Here is a 19927-nt window from a genome sequence, read left to right as displayed (position 1 = left end):
AAAGCGTTGCTATTTTAAGAGTCATCTTTCTCATGGAGCAGTAGGCTGCACTCCACATGAATGCACTATTTTCACCACCCCAAACTAGATAGATAACCAAACTTCTAACCATTATAGGGGTAAAGGAACTGAAGGGCCTATCGCTTTTCTAAGATGAATCATTATCGGTTGAGACAGGATCATTAGCTTAAGCAAAACTCTTTTTCTTATGTTGTCTATTATCCACCACAGGAGTCGGAGTTGCAGGAAAACATGGATTTTCAACATCCTATTTTTTTCGAATATTTTTCTGTAGTTTTAAGTTTGAAAATGTATTATGCACAGGCACCCTGTTTTCTTACACAGACTTTGCTTTATCACCTATAATAACAGATGGATTTTCCTGTATCAGATGGTCGAGAACTACTTGGAGCTTGTGGGAGTTATGTTCTCAAGTTGGGATTTGAACCTCGGGCCAAAGCCACTCCTCACAGTAGAGAATATCTATTGGTCTTTAATGATCTGTTTGGGCTCCTCCAGGTAATGGTAATTGGTGTGTTGTCTCTGTTTCCAGCCCTGTCCACGTGCCCCACGTAATGGTCTCTCCCTGGTGGAATTATGATACGGAGTTTTGGATGTTGTTGGTTTAGGGGGATTATTGTTGCCAGTAGGGATGATGAATGTGTTTGTTGTTGTAGTATCTTTCTGAAATAATCTAGAGTATTCCTTCTTTAGCCTACAGAGCAGAGGTTCTACTTTCTCTTTTTGCATCTCACTGTCAGCATGCGACCCGAAGATATTGCTCACCAAGAGGGTGGGATTCATAACTTTTCATAAAGCAATGAAATCAGAATAGCTGGACAGCACCAGCTTCTGTCTTTTTAAAGAGCGTGTACTATTAAAGCCCCACATTATGGATTCATGTCAGATATGACAGAATCAGGTGTCTGTTGTTTTCAGAGAGCCACACAAGATGTGGCAAAAATGTTAACTAAATCCACATTAGAGGAATATTACATTTTGTACTGAGGGGGGTCTTTCCCTTATTGGAGTAAGGAATTGTAAACATATATATGTTTTGTTTGTCCTTCAGAGTCATGTTTCCGAGGCCAACTCGAATGAGGTATTTTCCATAATTTCTAATTAGAATCGACATCAAACGAGTAGTCATGTTTCCGAGGCCAACTCGAATGAGGTATTTTCCATAATTTCTAATTAGAATCTACATCAAACGAGTAGTCAAAAAACTAATGTACCCACCAGGATGAACAAAATATTGTATAGAGCAATTGAGTGAGTGGTATAACACTTCTTAGGAAGATTCACATGAATCATTTCCCTGAGGAACGTTTGAAAGAAATGCTGACAAATAATGCATTTAGAGAACAATTTTCAAAGAATTTGCAAAAGCAACATATTTACCAATCAGTCCTTAAATGGTGAATAGGACACACCCCAAAATATCAGACAATAACCACTGAAGCTATCTTTCATGAGGGGTATTGGGAGAAGATGCGGCCAAGATAATTCTGAAACAAGCATTTGCAATGCAATAGGTCTCGCAATTACGCAAGTTTAAGCTATTGGCATTGTAAATGACTCCGCCTTTTATTTATGTTTTAAAAACAAAAATAAAAGGCATTGTTATTTGCAATGTTAATAGCTCAAACTCGCGTAAATGCGAGACCTATTGCATTGCAAATGCTTGTCCCTGAAAGTTAGTGTTAGTCTGAATCTTTTTTTTTTTTACATTCAATCATCTTTCATGAACTGTGCCCTTAGAGTATTATAAAATTCCTTCACTTCGGCAGATGCTGTAAATAAAATTTTTGTTTACTTACAAACCCCATTCTTGGGTAACGCATGAAGGAGTAACAACTTTGGCGAGATTGGCATGTCGCAAAGACACTGTGCAAAATGGCGTTTGTAGCATGCCCTTCGTTCCTCACAGATCAAGCTAGCTGTGTAGCTTAATGCTTTGGTACACAGCCGCTTATTCAGAGTCCCCCACCACTTGTATACGGGGTCGTTACAGCAACCGTGTTGTTAGACAACGTGGTTTAAAGCATTGTTTTTTCCTTTTTAGGTCTCGCCTGAGAAAGCGCTCTAGCGCTGCTCTCGCGAGAGCTTTTGTAAATGGGGGATCTGGAAGTGCAAACGAGTGCTTTCAGGCCTCCAAATACAGTGCATGTGCGCCGAGCGCGTGCACCATTTGGCAGCCTGCACACCATTTGCTTTCACTTTCGCGGCCGCACGGCCGCTTTGATGTTTGATCGCGATCGCGATCACTTTCACTTTTGCAGCCGCACGGCCGCTTGTTCTATTTCCTTGTTCTTTATGGGGCCATGTGTTCAAAACACATGGCCCCATAAAGACAAGAGATCGCACTCAGTAAGGATTCTCTCTCGTTCTGTCTGCACATGGAGGTTGCATTCTTAGAGCGCTAAATATCAGCGAGAACTAGCCAGCTCAAGGAGCAGGAAGCGGATTTACTTTTCCAGCCCTATTTGTTCTTGTAACTTACTTTAAATGCGTTACCACATTCGTGAAATGCAAGAGTGCAGGCAACGTCCTCTTCCGGTTACAGTGGAGAAACTGCCTCGAATCCGACAACACGAAGAACACTGAACCTAAGCTGAAGCACATTGTGCAAGTTTGCTATGGCCCCACCAGCCAGAGGTCAAATAAGGTAGGCTTCTCGGCCACAGGTACTGCATGCAGCCGGCGAGCACGCAGCAGCTGCCAGGATACGGCCACACACCTGCAGCTGTTGTCAGGATACGGCCAGACTCACGGGGAGTTTAAGTGATTTGCCCAGAATTACATGGTGTTGAAATGCCTTCGGGACTCGACCCTGGTTCAAAAGTCGGCAGCTGAGGTCGTTAGGCCACATCGATTTACAGATTTAAACCCGTTGCATGCACATGGCACACTGATTACTGCACCAGATCCGTGAACACACAGCAGCATCTTAAAGTCCACTTCTCGTCCATATGCTCCCCCCCCACCCTGGTGAACAGAGATCTCAAACTCCCACAGATCTCAAAACAAGCTGTGTGTGATAAGCATCACGCCCGTCGCGTCCAGCAGCTCTGGCGGCCGGGTGTCGATCTGACCCAGCCCTAAACCGTGGCCCACGCCTTGCTTTAATAGCCCGGTGTCACCACTCTGTAAAACTATTTTAGGGTTCCAGCAGCTCGTCTAATGCCGTCACAGCTGTCATTCTGCAATGAACTCCTGCAAACTCTGCTCTGAGAAATGAAAGTTCACGTACAATCCCCATGAGACAAACCAAGTGTCTCTGCCCACATCCATCGTGCCGACAGATATTAAGAATGTATCCACTGAGGAAGAAGGGGGGGGGGGGGTAGAGAACCAATAATGAGCGCACTTCTCTTCACGGATAATTGAACCAGTTACACGGTAATCGCTGCGGCCCCCACTGTGCAGGTCGTTATCCTCCACAGAATAGCCCTAGGGTGACGCCTGGCCGGCAACAGTTCAGTTTCATCTTTAGTGCAAATGCAATGATTGTTTATTCGCAGATTGTGTTACTGAAAGTAAACTCAGTAAGGGGAGGCGGGCAGGTATTTCCTTTACACAGATGACAGGTTAGAAAACATGCGAGGCGCTCGGGAAATTTGACGTGGGGACAGGTCTGAAGAAGCAATCACACAAGTACTGCTGGCCAGTTTGGAGACAAAGAAGCGGCCCGACTGGTTTCAGGCCATTAGAAACCAAAACAACAAGCATTTGCAATGCAACAGGTCTCGCATTTTCGCGACTTTGAGCTATTGGTATTGTAAATGACAATGCCTTTTATTGGCATTGTTATTTGCAATGTCAATAGCTCAAACTCGCGTAAATGCGAGACCTAATGCATTGCAAATGCTTGTTTTAACGGGAGAGGAAACGATGGCTCTGGGGAATTTTCGGTCGGAACCAGGTCTGTGTAATTAACCTTTCGTATTGGTGTTGTCCTCAGTTGTTTCAAATCCCGGACAGGTACAGTTAACTTGTGACCTCTGTGTTTCTTTCCCAGCCCTCCCTCCTCCGGAGTCTCGCAGGTATAGCAGCTCGGGGAATTGAAAGCCAGAGGAGCGGTAACGTTAATTTGGCACAATCCTCAATTAACAGAGGAACAGCATGAAAGTGTTGACAGGACACGCTACCTAATTGCCATCCAATGAACCGCGCAGGCCACCGAGCACAGTGTGCAGTGGGCGGCTTCAGGGTAGCTGCAGCACAGACCTTTCCATGGCAGCAGGAAGCACAAACCTACTTGTCTGTTAGAGGCGCACGCTCATTTTCAGATTCTTAAAGGGTTTATTTCTAAAAAAAAAATACAAAAGACGTAATATTGTTATGGTCAAAGCTCCCTTATACCAAAATTTCAAAACTGTGCTTGCTGCCAACTATCAAAGATATTGTATCCTCTATTCAAGTTTGCGCGAGGCATAAATTGGCGTAGCAATGGGGGCGTGGCTCCTGGGCTTTATTGCAATCAATCGAAACTGGCTTCCCAAGCTCCTGACTGGTTCCTAATAAACATAATTGGGTTATTGTGGGCCCCCACACCCATGGGCCCCAGTGCCACTAAAGACAGCTGTGCGCATTGGACAAAATGGAAAACGTCTTGTCTATGTGAGAGATATCGACTTTCCAATGTATTTACGTCATTTAATAGAGCAGTGTGGCAGCTGTGCAGCATGGCTAAAAGCTATTTAAACAACCATTGGCAAAGCTGATAGGTCTCGGCAATGGCAGAGCGCCGAGCAATTGGCATAGTCAATGGTATAGGTCACATAGGAGCCCCAACAAACATCACACCTTCCTGTGCATTTCATTGTAGAAAAGTACATGTTTGATTGCCTCAATACAGCTTATTCGGGCAAGCACGCTGTTGCCAGCAGGATAATCGCCAGCCCAAGCTGGTGTTGTTGTGGTTGTCACCTACAGCTGTAGATGGTGATGTAAGGCTGGAGGACACGCAGGGTTTTCACTCCTGAGGCATTCAAGCAGCCCTTGCTTTATACCACCGGGAAGCGACACAGCGCACTAAGACACACGGAGGGCTGTGGGGGCTGCTAGCACAAGCACTTACATTTCACTGCCGTTCAGTGCTCAACTGTTACTGTGGGCGAGTTGCGGTGGGAGGTGGCAACAGAGCAGCAGGGACACTCCCCACTCAGAGCTGCCGCTCTTCGTCCAGTTGAGCAGGAGGTGCAGCGAAGCAGCTGATAGCAACATGGAAGAAGGAGCTGGCTCTCCAGTAACTGCTTCCGAAGACGGGGTAAAAGGGAACAGAGGAGGGCGGGCTTAAATAACATAGAGCACAGCGTGCACCATTGACCGCTACATGAAATATGATGGAAGAGCGGAGTCAGTGGTCCGCCATCTTAATTGAGGCAACAGATGCGACCATTAAGATAGCATTATAGCGATTTGAAGCGAGATGATCCTTTACTGAAAATGCAAACAAATTGTGTATGAGGTTGTTAATTTCAGTGAATGCAGTATAATGCCAACATCTTGAATAAGGCAGAAGCAGACTGTAGCATTCGAAAAAATTATTATTAGGAGAGGTTGCCTGTTCGTAAGCCGCATGTGTTTTTAGGTCGAGCCTCGAACAGCGCATGCGCTGTTGCTCGAATTTTTGTGATTGCAGGGGTGAAAAGACGGCAAAAGTGAAAGCACCAGGAGGCTTCTTCGGTATGGAACGCCGTGCAGGAAAAACAAGGTGCTTTGCATTTGAAGTAGATAAAAGAAAAAATAATAATAATAAAGACGGCAAAAGTGATTGCAGGGGTGAAAAGACGGCAAAAGTGAAAGCAGGGGAGCGAGCGCTGCATTTGATTAAAGTGATCGCAGACACGGCAAAACTGAAATCAGGGGCGCGAGCGCTGCATTTGGTTAAAGTGATCGCGGACACGGCAAAAGTGAAAGCAGGGGCGCGAGCGCTGCATTTGGTTAAAGTGATCGCGGACACGGCAAAAGTGAAAGCAGGGGTGCGCGTGCTGCATTTGAAGTAGTTAAAGTGATCGAGACGCGATCAAGCACGGCGAAACGCATGGCGGCTGCGCGCGTGCACGCTCACGTGCACTCAAGCTTTAGGGCGCAGGCAGCACTTTAAAAATCCCAACTACAAAATGTCTCTCCGAGCCAGCGCATGCGCTGGCCTCAGCGAGACATAAAAAGGGACCAAATTGTACATAAACATTTTCCGGTCTGGCAGCATGGATTTCTGTACGCTGACAGACTGAGGCTCCATAGCTTTGTTGCCTAAAGAGAGAGTGAAACTGTTTCATTGTGGTAGACAAAGATCAAAACTTTTAGGAAGTGTGAACTGTGTGAGTAGTGCTATTAAGCCATGTACCAGACAGCCCATACGCAAATTATAAAGTAGTAAATACGTGATTCTGATTTCCCTTCAGAAAGGGGGGAATTTCCCTTGGGTACTGTGAAGGGACATGATTGTACAAATAAACTTGAAAGGGGGTTTACGACTCATTGAAGAAGGCTTTTGCAAATGAAGTGGGATTAAAGCTATTTTACCAAGGGTAAAAGAAAAGGTCCTGTATTAATAGTTCCATTCATCATGTTCTCTTTCACTGTGAGATGATTGACTTTCTATAGCCGGTTTGGGGTTGTTATACTTTTGAATGTCCTTTCCAGGCTTCTCCAGACACAGCCTTTGTGTAGTGATACCCCTCGCAGCAGGGTAGTCCCCAGCCTTGGGCACCTACAAAGAGCACAAAGAGGTGTGGGGTTTTCCATTGGCTGACATCAGCCCCATTGAAAGTGTCATCAAGAAAGGCAAACGGCCACACATAAGATGCCCACTTCACCTTGCACAACCGAATCTGCAGTGCCACCCCTCACCCCTAACATCTCCCAAAGGGTATTGCTCCAGGAAGTCGAATCAGCAGCCACTTGTTAACAAAGTCTCAGTTGAATTTCAGTGTCTGGATCTCCATCCCCCAGCCACAGGAATTCTGGCAAAACACTTCCACTATTTGGGAATTCTAACCTCACTCTCTATCGTGTGGATCCCACTCTGCTTTACAATTAATAGTGTGAGCCAAACTTGAGAAGACATCTGCTCCAGCATTTGCAGAATCTCTTTTCAAGGTGTATGCACAGCCAATATTTGAAGTTTCCAGACACTGAACTGATCAGCTGTACTTGCTGAAGGGTGATCTCGCAGTAGCCTGGCACTGCATAGACTGTTCATCTGACTCACGTGACTAGCAAAAGTACCGAATATAGCATTATCTTCACATGAAAATACTGCTGCTTCTGTCTAGAGACTTACATCCCCAAGCTGTATGTTGTCTCAAAAAGTGTCTTCGGCCACTTTTCGCCTCTCCTTTTTTTATTAAAAAAAGAGCCTCTTCTGCCATCCTCTGCATGCCTTTTCTTGCTGGTTACAGCCTTCTCTAAGTTACTTGGATGTTTACCTTAATTTCTATTAAAGTATTTGCATACAAATCATTTCAAAGATCGCGATCTCTCCTTTTCTGAAAGAAATACTCCCTTAACCTAACTATATCTAATCTCCTCTAGCTCACCTATTAATTCCACCAAACATCTGCATGAACTCAAATACCTCCATCAACACCCACTAACGATAAAGCCTAACTCCTTCATTTAATCTGCCACAAAGAAACTGGAGTGAATGTACGGAATGGTTTGCCCGATGCCCAAGACTAATTCTAATAACCAACAACACTGGACCCACTGCTAACCTTGGGATCTGGAGCAGTGTGCTGCCCATCATGAAGCACTTCGATGTCTCGTCAATGGTAGTAAGCACTGTATAAATGCAATGACAACTACAAAGGCAAATACACCACAACTTTGTAGGCTTTGTAGGCCGATACCAGATGCAAAAGGCAGAACTATAGAGAATGTGAGGTTTGTGGTGCCCCAGTAACGGGTTTGGGGAGTTAGGTAACACTTACCGGCCTTCGGATGAAGAACATGGTCAAAGCCCCTACCAGGGGCATGTCTCCAATAAGGGGCTCTAGGATCACACGCAGAGTGCCATGCAGCTGAGGAAAGGCGAGAGAGGGATCTATGGTTATACAGTAACATAGACACTACATAGCCCAAGTGTCTACTCAGATGCGACAGCTCAGAGGACTCCACTCACTGATATCTCCACTCACATTTCCACTTACAGATGCCTCCTCTCACAGACATTTCCATTCATGTCCACTACTGCTCAAAGGTACCTCAATCACAGGTGCTTCTACATGTTAAAAGGCACCTTTCTCTTTCACAGATATTTTCAATTACGGCATTTTCTCTCACTTGCCCCTTCCCTGACAGGCATTCTCTGCTTGGAAACACATAGGTATAAGGCTCATTCAAACACTTCACGACTGCTATACAAGATCTTTTCTCACTGCATACCAATGATCTGTTTCAGGCACTTTTTCCATTCTTCCTCGAGGTTTCCCACCTTTCTGCATCCCTCCCCCTCATCAGTTTCGTACTCCTGCACTCACACAATTATTCGCCACTCATAATGACCTTTGACTCTGTGCTCTTGAAATGCAAGCTCCTCACCCACACATCCAGGACCATGCTCTCACCTACCTACCTGTAGCCCCTTCACTCCAAATGTGGCAAAGAATTTCTTCACTTCACAGTTGATTTCCAAATCCGAATCAAAACTACAAATAATAATGGGAAAAATGAGACAGAAGAGTCTGATGTGAAATCTAAGTACTATTTAGTAACAGCGTACTACAAGGGGACACTGCGGTGGATAGAACAGGCTTCAGAGAATTGTGTAGGATCATCGCCTTCAAGGGATGGTACAGAGCGCTTCATGTGGTGGAGGTTACAGTGATGCAAAATCCGGAAGGTGGTGTAGAAGCAGGGACTGCAGAGGACGGTCTACGAGTGCCTACTGCTGAGAGTGGCATATGAGCACTGACTGCAGCAGGTGAGGCACGAGCACTGACAGCATAGGGTGGTATAGGAGCACTGACTGCAGCGGGTGAGGCACGAGCACTGACAGCATCGGGTGGTATAGGAGCACTGACTGCAGCGGGTGAGGCACGAGCACTGACAGCATCGGGTGGTATAGGAGCACTGACTGCAGCAGGTGAGGCACGAGCACTGACAGCATCGGGTGGTATAGGAGCACTGACTGCAGCAGGTGAGGCACGAGCACTGACAGCATCGGGTGGTATAGGAGCACTGACTGCAGCAGGTGAGGCACGAGCACTGACAGCATCGGGTGGTATAGGAGCACTGACTGCAGCAGGTGAGGCACGAGCACTGACAGCATCGGGTGGTATAGGAGCACTGACTGCAGCAGGTGAGGCACGAGCACTGACAGCATAGGGTGGTATAGGAGCACTGACAGCATCGGGTGGTATAGGAGCACTGACTGCAGCAGGTGAGGCACGAGCACTGACAGCATAGGGTGGTATAGGAGCACTGACTGCAGCGGGTGAGGCACGAGCACTGACAGCATAGGGTGGTATAGGAGCACTGACTGCAGCAGGTGAGGCACGAGCACTGACAGCATCGGGTGGTATAGGAGCACTGACTGCAGCAGGTGAGGCACGAGCACTGACAGCATCGGGTGGTATAGGAGCACTGACTGCAGCAGGTGAGGCACGAGCACTGACAGCATCGGGTGGTATAGGAGCACTGACTGCAGCAGGTGAGGCACGAGCACTGACAGCATAGGGTGGTATAGGAGCACTGACAGCATCGGGTGGTATAGGAGCACTGACTGCAGCAGGTGAGGCACGAGCACTGACAGCATAGGGTGGTATAGGAGCACTGACTGCAGCGGGTGAGGCACGAGCACTGACAGCATAGGGTGGTATAGGAGCACTGACTGCAGCAGGTGAGGCACGAGCACTGACAGCATAGGGTGGTATAGGAGCACTGACTGCAGCAGGTGAGGCACGAGCACTGACAGCATCGGGTGGTATAGGAGCACTGACTGCAGCAGGTGAGGCACGAGCACTGACAGCATCGGGTGGTATAGGAGCACTGACTGCAGCAGGTGAGGCACGAGCACTGACAGCATCGGGTGGTATAGGAGCACTGACTGCAGCAGGTGAGGCACGAGCACTGACAGCATCGGGTGGTATGGGAGCACTGACTGCAGCAGGTGAGGCACGAGCACTGACAGCATAGGGTGGTATAGGAGCACTGACTGCAGCAGGTGAGGCACGAGCACTGACAGCATCGGGTGGTATAGGAGCACTGACTGCAGCAGGTGAGGCACGAGCACTGACAGCATCGGGTGGTATAGGAGCACTGACTGCAGCAGGTGAGGCACGAGCACTGACAGCATCGGGTGGTATAGGAGCACTGACTGCAGCAGGTGAGGCACGAGCACTGACAGCATAGGGTGGTATAGGAGCACTGACTGCAGCAGGTGAGGCACGAGCACTGACAGCATCGGGTGGTATAGGAGCACTGACTGCAGCAGGTGAGGCACGAGCACTGACAGCATAGGGTGGTATAGGAGCACTGACTGCAGCAGGTGAGGCACGAGCACTGACAGCATCGGGTGGTATAGGAGCACTGACTGCAGCAGGTGAGGCACGAGCACTGACAGCATAGGGTGGTATAGGAGCACTGACTGCAGCAGGTGAGGCACGAGCACTGACAGCATAGGGTGGTATAGGAGCACTGACTGCAGCAGGTGAGGCACGAGCACTGACAGCATCGGGTGGTATAGGAGCACTGACTGCAGCAGGTGAGGCACGAGCACTGACAGCATCGGGTGGTAGAGGAGCACTGACTGCAGCAGGTGAGGCACGAGCACTGACAGCATCGGGTGGTATGGGAGCACTGACTGCAGCAGGTGAGGCACGAGCACTGACAGCATCGGGTGGTATAGGAGCACTGACTGCAGCAGGTGAGGCACGAGCACTGACAGCATCGGGTGGTATAGGAGCACTGACTGCAGCAGGTGAGGCACGAGCACTGACAGCATCGGGTGGTATAGGAGCACTGACTGCAGCAGGTGAGGCACGAGCACTGACAGCATCGGGTGGTATAGGAGCACTGACTGCAGCAGGTGAGGCACGAGCACTGACAGCATAGGGTGGTATAGGAGCACTGACTGCAGCAGGTGAGGCACGAGCACTGACAGCATAGGGTGGTATAGGAGCACTGACTGCAGCAGGTGAGGCACGAGCACTGACAGCATCGGGTGGTATAGGAGCACTGACTGCAGCAGGTGAGGCACGAGCACTGACAGCATAGGGTGGTATAGGAGCACTGACTGCAGCAGGTGAGGCACGAGCACTGACAGCATAGGGTGGTATAGGAGCACTGACTGCAGCAGGTGAGGCACGAGCACTGACAGCATAGGGTGGCATATGAGCACTGACTGCAGCAGGTGAGGCACGAGCACTGACAGCATAGGGTGGTATAGGAGCACTGACTGCAGCAGGTGAGGCACGAGCACTGACAGCATAGGGTGGTATAGGAGCACTGACTGCAGCAGGTGAGGCACGAGCACTGACAGCATAGGGTGGTATAGGATAACTGACTGCAGCAGGTGAGGTACGAGCACTGACAGCATAGGGTGGTATATGAGCACTGACTGCAGCAGGTGAGGCACGAGCACTGACAGCATAGGGTGGTATAGGAGCACTGACTGCAGCAGGTGAGGCACGAGCACTGACAGCATAGGGTGGTATAGGAGCACTGACTGCAGCAGGTGAGGCACGAGCACTGACAGCATAGGAGCGCTGACTGCAGAGGATGGTTTAGAAGCACTTACACAGAGGAGGGTGTAGGAGCACTGATTGTGGTGGGTGGTCTAGGAGTGCATGTAGCAGTGGATGGGGCAGGGCTTCTGAATGTGGGGAGTGATACAGGAGCGATGACTGCGAAGGATAATGCGGAAGGAGTGACTTGGGAAGGTGATGTAGGAGCACTTTTTGCAGTGTTTGATGTAAGAGCGCTGATAGCGTAGGGTGTGTAGCAGCAATGGCTTTGGAAGGTGAAGTAAGAACACTAACTGCGGAGGACGGTACAGGACTACTCATTGCTGCAGATGGAGTAGGAGCACTTACTGTGGAGGGTGGCGTAGGAGGGTTGTAGGAGAGTAGGAGCAGCAACAGCAGAGAGAGAGGTATAGGAGCACTAATTAATGGAGGTGATACAACAACGCTGACAGCTGAAGGTGTACAAGCACTAACAGCAGAGGACATTGTAGGAGCACTGACTGTAGAGGGTAGAGTAGATGCACTGACTGCAGAGGATGCTGTGTAAGGGCTGGCTGCGGAGGGTGGTAAAGGAGTGGTGATAATGGAGGGTGAAGAAGCACAGCAAACAGTGGATAATGATGTAGAACAGACTCTGGTAGGATCAGATACTCCACACACACACCACAGAGGGATCACACCCCACGATCTGCCTACGTACCTGATGTGGAGGTCTAGAATGATCTGCTGCTTCGCATGGTCTGTGTGATGTAATTGCACACCAATCACCTTCAAGGGCTAAGAGGGAAAAGAGAGTGAGAGAAGCATCAAAGGGCCACCTCAATGCAAGACGTCACCCCAGCTCCTGCAACGCCCTAACTCTGTCCAATAAAATCACACCACCCTTTGCAGTATCAGACCACAGACAATCACTGACGTCACAACACCATCCCACATGCCCATGTGTTAGAAGTGTTACACCGCCCCCCAGTCGTCTGCAAAGGATTGAATGACATCACACCATCACTGTGACTGGGGTAACCGTGGAACCCTGATGGGTTAATTGATAGCAGATGATACACTAAATAGGGACCGATGAACTGACCTCCCAGCCCAACCCCCAGCCATTATATTAGCTAATAAGCTTAGCCAAGGAGAACCAACCAAGTTAACCTTGTATTTCCCTGTCATACTGGTTAGGTCTCGCCTACGCAGCGCACATGCGCTGTGTAGGAGACCTTTAGCCATCGTACAGCTCTTTTTCCAAGCACATACTCGTGCTTGTGGCGGCATACAGCTTGCGGGAGTGCGCAGCGGCGTGCCACAAGCACGGGTGTGAGCTTTGAAAAAGAGCAAACAGCTGCTGCTTAGCGCACGTACGCGTGCACTCCCACCACCCCTCCCACTTGTTTTTTTTGTGGTTGTTTACGCTCTCCTGTTGGTGCTTTATGGGATGTTGACATTTACATGTCCTTTACTGCTTTTGATTTGCGTTCAAGTATCCTAAGCACCACAATAATTAATGCGCTTGTGCACAAGACCTGGAATCGCTCAGATTATGGCTTCCCCGATGGGTTCAAGTATTTAGTGGGTTATGTCACAGATGACGCATCACCCTCTTTCGAGCGGTACTCAAGCAAAACGTGCAGTTCTCGCTCTGTGGGACGTGGGAGGAGTCTTGTTTTTTATTGTTTCCCTCCTTGTCAGTCCCTTCTCATCATTGCTTTCCCATGTGTGCCTTACTTGTGTGCCTTACTGCTTTCACTCCCTTCCCCCATTGCTCGTTTTTAGATGGAGCCTGCAGGCAGCGTATGTGCACTGTTGCTTTCCAGTGACCTGTTGTGTCTTAAAAAAACACTCAAAAAGGTCCTTTCTTCTTTGTGTTGTCCCTTTGATAGAGAACCTAGACCAAGTACTGAATTCATACATTTATTTATGTGTCCTTCGGCTGGTCGCAATCGGTTTGAGGTACTTGTTTTTTCTCAATACCACCGTCCCATTGCTTGTTGCCCCCGTCCTTCCTCCTCCCGCGGTGTTGCTTATTTGTTTCGTCTGCTCGTGCCCCTTTAATTTCAGATGGGCGTTGACTTCACTTACTTCCAGTCAGAGGCGCCTATTTCATCTGAAAATCTTAATAAACTGTAATTTCTGTCAACTCCAATATAAACTCTAATAAAAAGAAACAAGCATTGGCATAGCCAATAGGTCTCGCCTTTGGGACCTTATAAGTGTTTAGCCATGCAACGGTTGATATTGTTGCACCAAGGATATTGTGCTGCATAACTAAATACTTATAAGGACCCAAAAGTGAGACCTATTGGCTATGCCAATGCTTGTTTTTCATTTCTACTTATTTGTACCCTTGCTAAATGCAGCATTGACTAGGGAAGTAGAAGTTTGATGGGATAGAAAGAGGGGCCCTGTTAGTCTTGATGAATACCCCCACCAACGGGCTTAATTTTGAGAGACAGAAAAATGTTGACCTTTTCTTAGAGAAGAGGCAGGTCCCTTATAAACCCAGTCCTCTGTGTTTTATGTTGCATAGGTTGGCTATCTTATTAAATTAATGCTATCCCTATTCACACAATTTTGACGCTCTGAGACGCCACTAGCTAATCAATTATCACGTCTTCCGGAGGTAGTACCCCTTCCACAACTAAACTATGATAGTCAGGACAACAGGATTGCTTAAGATTGAGCTCATGGTGGGCCCGCCAGCAACAAGGTCTGGTGCAGAGACGAAGCCACTCAAATGATAAAGCACACCACCTAGTATGGGAGAGTGATCAGCACCATCCAGACCTTAATCAGAGGATGTTAATGAGAAAAATAAGCTTTCTGCTTGCAACAGCCTCCCAATGCAGCTTCGGGCCATCATCTCACTTCCAGAATACCAAATGGGCCTCAAGACCTGGCTATTCGAATACGCCTCCTGGACCTGCAAGCGTCTGGATATGCTATCGGGTGAGTAGCAGTGCTTTTATAAATCTGGAATAACTGATTGACCTACGAATTTCTAGATGCCCAAAAGTGCCACCGTTTTTTGTGTATATCAGTAATATTATGCACGATATATAGTAGAACTTTTAAAACTTCCTCTCAATCACATCAACCCTGCAGTGCCCATCTGGAGACCATGAGATCATGGCATATCCTTCTTCAGCCATTCATATCGCACCACAACACCCACCATGCAGCATCTACCCTACGCTAGACTCTGCAATGTCTCAGGTAGAACTAGTTACATCACACCACCAACTGCAATGCCCTCTTGGGGGCAATTACGTCATAATAGTCTCTGCCTTGGCCAATCACCTTATACTGCTAAGCTGAGGTAATTACATTGCATCACACTCTAGAATGTTCCGGTTGGGACCAATGACATCACACTACCATCTCCAAAGTTCACCTAGGACAAATTACATCACAACACCATCCACAATGCCCATCCGTGTTGATGACACTGCACCACCCTCTGTCATCACTGCAGCATTTAATAACAGCACACTAACAGCAGAATGTCAGCTAAGAGTCAATAATATCAAATCAGCCTCGGTTGTATAAAAATCCCACAAACATACAAACATACATAAATGATCCACTAAATACTCACTGCAATGCAGAATCTACCTCCTGCTTAGCTAATCATGTAACAAAGAGTTCTGCAGAATTATGTGGTATAAGTCTGTTATAGATGTTTGCTGTGAAGACTAGAGGACTGTTACTGAAAATGTCAAAGGTGCCTTCCATGTTAAGTGCCAACTCAGGGATTCATTTAACTGACACCTGTTTAAGAACAATATTATTTAAAGACAAACCAAAAGGTTCACAGAAAAGTCCTGAAACATTTACCCAAGTCTCTTTCTTAGTCGTACCAAATGACTTGTGCTGTTAGTGTGGTGTTGAGATTTAGGATAGTAACCCACGTATTTCTTGTGAAAGGGTAGACGCTCTTTCAAGGCGTGACCAGCCCAGAGTAGTACCGTTTGTCAGTGAGCTAGTTGCGGGAAAAAGACGCTCTGGATAGTTTGTAAGGTGTACCATCACTTTCTGTGCGCCTCCGTCAGAGGACGGAAAAGGTGTGTAAATGAATTGGGGAATAAGATAGAATGGCTACCAGTACCCCACGGGGTGAAGGCTATGTGTGAGCACTCTGGGAAGAAAGAGGACGGCGTCAGAGGTCCAGGAGAGAGACGATAAAAACGGAAAGAGCAAGAGTGATGAAAGAACAACTAAAAGCCTCAGGGAAAAGGGCTTTCAACCACTATGAGAGGGGAAGAGACAGAGCGAGGGGACTAGAAATGCCCAGGGAAAGGGAAGAGAAAGCAGGACTATCATCACTAAACTGAGACATGGCTGCGAATACTCTTTGAGAAAGGAATAATTAGCAATACCCTAGAGAAAGGTGGTTGGGAATAATGTAGGGGAGAAAAAGCTACAGAGAGAGAACTATACTACCAGAGAGTTCTGCAAGTCACCTGGGAGTACAAGAGCAAAGCTCAAAGTCTCTCTTAAAGGGAGGGCTTAACATTTCTCGGTAGAATTATGTACCTTGGTCCCGAAGTTGACTTTGGTAAAGTTAAAGGTTTGCAAATGGTTGTTGGAAGCGCGGACCGATTCTGCAATGCTTCCCCTCATCAGCTTATCCATGTACTGGCTGAACCAGGGCCATAGCTGCAACAGGACCTGCACAAACAGAGGGAGAGAGAAGGATCAGAGGTTAAAAGCCAAGCATAATCCAAAAATCCATCAACAACATGCATGATAAATCGGTCGCTTCAGCCTAGTCAGGGGTCGGGCCTTCCAATCACCAATTCTCACTACTGCTACCGCCTATAATTTTTGCCTGAATTTGATTCCTCCCACAATTGTCCCACACGGACCACGTTTCACAAGCTCCTCTAGTGCCAAGCAGACAGACTTGCAAGCTCATTCCAGAAGGTCTAGCAACCTGCACACCACAATATTTAAGAAAATGAAAACCAGTGTGATATATTGAAATAAACTCTACAACATAAAAGTCAGCACTATGATGTAATCTCAAGTGTAAAAAGAATGGTGTTCAAAATCTGTTTTCTTTTTACATCTGATTATGTTTTTAAAAGCAGATGGTATCCACCCCGTAGCTGTATTTTTGTAATACTGTTTGACTGTCTGTGATTGTGGCGAAACATTTGGAAACAATATATTTTAAGATTCGCTTCAATAAAATGAGAGTGCTTTTTCTTTCAAATTAAACTGCTTCCTCGCCTTTGCATATCACAAGTTCCTAGTTTACTCCAGATGCTCACTGGTATGCTTGCAAACTTCAACAAGCATTAGCAAAGCCAAGATGTCCAATAAGCACCCCGCTCAGCGTTTTAGCTCGATCGATACGTGTTTTGTCATGGGTTTTGTAAAACGTTATTGTTGAGAAGCAGCCAGGCCCTCAAACTTTAAATATATACCACACTGGTTAAAAGCAATATATTTTTTTATCTAAAAAACTCACACGTTGCCATAAACGTCCCTGACACATAAGAGAATGAATTTGTGTGTGGATATGCTCCTTGTGAAAGGGACAAAATACTGCCACCCACAGCGAAGTTAGCCAATGGTTCAAGTGGGCTAACCCACTGCCAAATGTTCTATGCTGTGGTGGGCACAAGAAAATTTTGAACAATACAATAACAGACCAATTGATGAAAAGGACCGGCAGAAAGCCCCAATAAGTATATTATACAAATAATTTTGCTGAAATCAACAGGCCTTGCTTAATGACAAACCTAAAAGCGAGTACTCCATCCATTTCCTTGCATACAATCACATGAAACATATAATTTTACATTCTTACCTTGTTTAGCCACTCCACCTTTTCCACTTCAGAGAAACTGATCTGTGGATAGATGAGAAATGAATCATGGTGAAGAGACTATAATGAACAAAACTATATTGCCTAAAGTGGGCATAGTGAACCCATGGAGGTGATTCCTATTGGGTTTCGTTCTCAGCCGTCAAGCTCACTTAATGCTTCGCTAACATCATTGGCTCACTTGCTGCAAAGCCCTTGCAAAACCCCATGCAAAAAACAATGTGATTTCGATTTGCTAACTCATGCCACTTAGAAATAACAAATACTTAATCAGGGCTATTTACCTCAAGCTTCCCACTTTATCCCCCATTTCAATGTCATAATTACATTTCAACCTATGAAAGCCACATGTACAAAACATATATCTATTTCATCAATAAAAAATAGGTGTAAAAAATATAACTTTCCGTTCAAATACATTTTATTACATATTATATTAACATCAGATGTGTTACAGTACAGTTTTAATCTAGGCAGATCCTCGCTGCAATACTGCCTGATTTCCTGGACATACAGAAATGAACAGCACACAACCTTGATTTAAAATGATTCCTAATCTGGTAATCAGGTCCCTATAGTATCTGATTAATAAAACAACATTGTCTGCCTGATCTTTTATGTAAACATGTTAAGCGCCTCTCGGATACAGAAGGATCTGTTATTCCTCTAAAAGAAAACTGGCACTTATTTGCATATTTTTCAGAGTTATAGAATAATATTACAGCTCCTATAAGTATAAACAAAAAAGTTTCATGCCATATAAATGGATCAGGAAAGTTTGGAAAACATATTTACCAGCCCAGTAGAACCCCATACAAACCATCTCTGGATGCTTCCTGTCCTCCTTAACTCCATTACAAATAACAAAGTAAGGGAGTTGGGAAACAAAACTGAAACCTCAAATGCATTGGTGGATCTCTGCCTGAAGTCATGTATCAGAGGCCTTTCCAAGCCCTAACCTCTATTAGCTCAAATTCATGCAATGGGCACCATACAACGGAAATTGTGCCGGAGTACCTGATGTAGGATGTACTTGCCTCATTCCTGAAGAAACAAACAGCGGACAATGAAGTCCTAGAAAATTTTAGATCAATGGTAAATCTCCAGTAGACCATGAATGACGCATGCTGTCCTTCATTGCATGCTCACTCATGGTCTTGCTGGTAAGGCGGTCACCACCCTCTATCACTGCTTATGATAGCAGTGGCAGGTAGACATTACTCCACCGAACGCTGGGAACGAGATTTGAGCAGCTGACAATTAAGGAGAAGGTGGCAATGTTGGAGTTGTGACAAAAGATGTCAAGGAACGCCCAATTTGAATTTATTCAGTCTAAAATGTTGCAAAGAGCGAATCCCACCCCTTTTAGACTGCACAAGATATTTCCCAACATGCCAGGCGCGTGTCTGCGATGTAATCTGCTGAGGTTGACAAGTCACATATGTTTTCACATTGTCCGGTTCTCACTGCTTTTTGGCAGTCAGTGTGTGTCCTTGTCTGATAAATCAATGCACAGACTACCCCTACAGCTGCAAAACTAATGTCTAGGCTTATTCAAACGAGTGAAAGCTTCCAAAATGGAAGACTGCTTTGCAGGTTTGGCATGGCTGTTGACCAAGAAGCAAACAGCCACAGGATGGAAATCATTGCAAGCGCCGCAGTTACATGTCGGGACCAGCGACTTGCTTAAATGTTCCTCGGTAGAACCCCTCCATGCTATGCAGAGAAGCACTGATGACTCTGTCGGCATAATCATGTGGAAAGCCATGACTGTAACTTTAAAAGCTAACAAAGACACACAACCTCCTTAGACATCTTAAAATCAATAGACCTGCTTTTTTGCAAGGAAATACCCCTACTTGTCCCCTGTTGTGCTGAGATGCTTATCTTGTTGGTCCAACAATGTATGCATGTCCGAAGTGTTGAGTGAAACTGCCTGTAGCATCTCTGCTCTAGCTGATGCACTTCCAGGGCATCCGCCCCACCCGATGGTTGTCGCATCGTTGTTGATTGTCTCTCATTGTAAATGTGCAGACGTCTTGTTGCAGGGATGGTTCCACTGATGCGCTCTGGCCAGGTTTAATTGTTTTAGTAAACACAGTTTTGTTCATATTTGCTATTTAAAATGCATATCTACAGTCGAAGCGTGGAGAAGTGACGTTCCTTGATATGTAAACTGTGAGATACGTCATAGACTACTGTTGATGCGACACGTTTTATACCAAATTTTTAAAATAATGACCAGATTTTCTTTAAAAAGTGTTACATCTCCAGTATGCAAACCTCTAATATCCATAAATACACTCCCTTTGTCGGTATGTGTAAGGGTAATCTTTAGGGTCTACAGATGCCATCTACTGGCCCGACTGCTTAGTCTTCAAGATTTGAATTAATGACA

General features: G+C 46.3%; 1 protein-coding gene across 1 annotated transcript in view; it reads right to left on the bottom strand.

The window, feature by feature from the left end:
- The window catches only part of ESYT1 (extended synaptotagmin 1), a 429479-nt gene that overhangs the window by 305678 nt on the left and 103874 nt on the right, over window positions 1-19927 (bottom strand). The window contains exons 2-6 of the mRNA XM_085600294.1: window positions 17512-17553; window positions 16230-16364; window positions 12400-12476; window positions 8588-8660; window positions 7944-8033 (exon numbers count right to left, since the gene is read on the bottom strand). Coding sequence (XP_085456420.1) covers window positions 7944-8033; window positions 8588-8660; window positions 12400-12476; window positions 16230-16364; window positions 17512-17553 — 417 coding nt within the window. The remainder of the gene's footprint in view (window positions 1-7943; window positions 8034-8587; window positions 8661-12399; window positions 12477-16229; window positions 16365-17511; window positions 17554-19927) is intronic.

This window comes from Triturus cristatus, chromosome 4_2 (genome assembly GCF_964204655.1).
Source record: "Triturus cristatus chromosome 4_2, aTriCri1.1, whole genome shotgun sequence".
NCBI lineage: Eukaryota > Metazoa > Chordata > Amphibia > Caudata > Salamandridae > Triturus > Triturus cristatus.
This window is presented reverse-complemented; position numbering and strand designations above follow the sequence as displayed.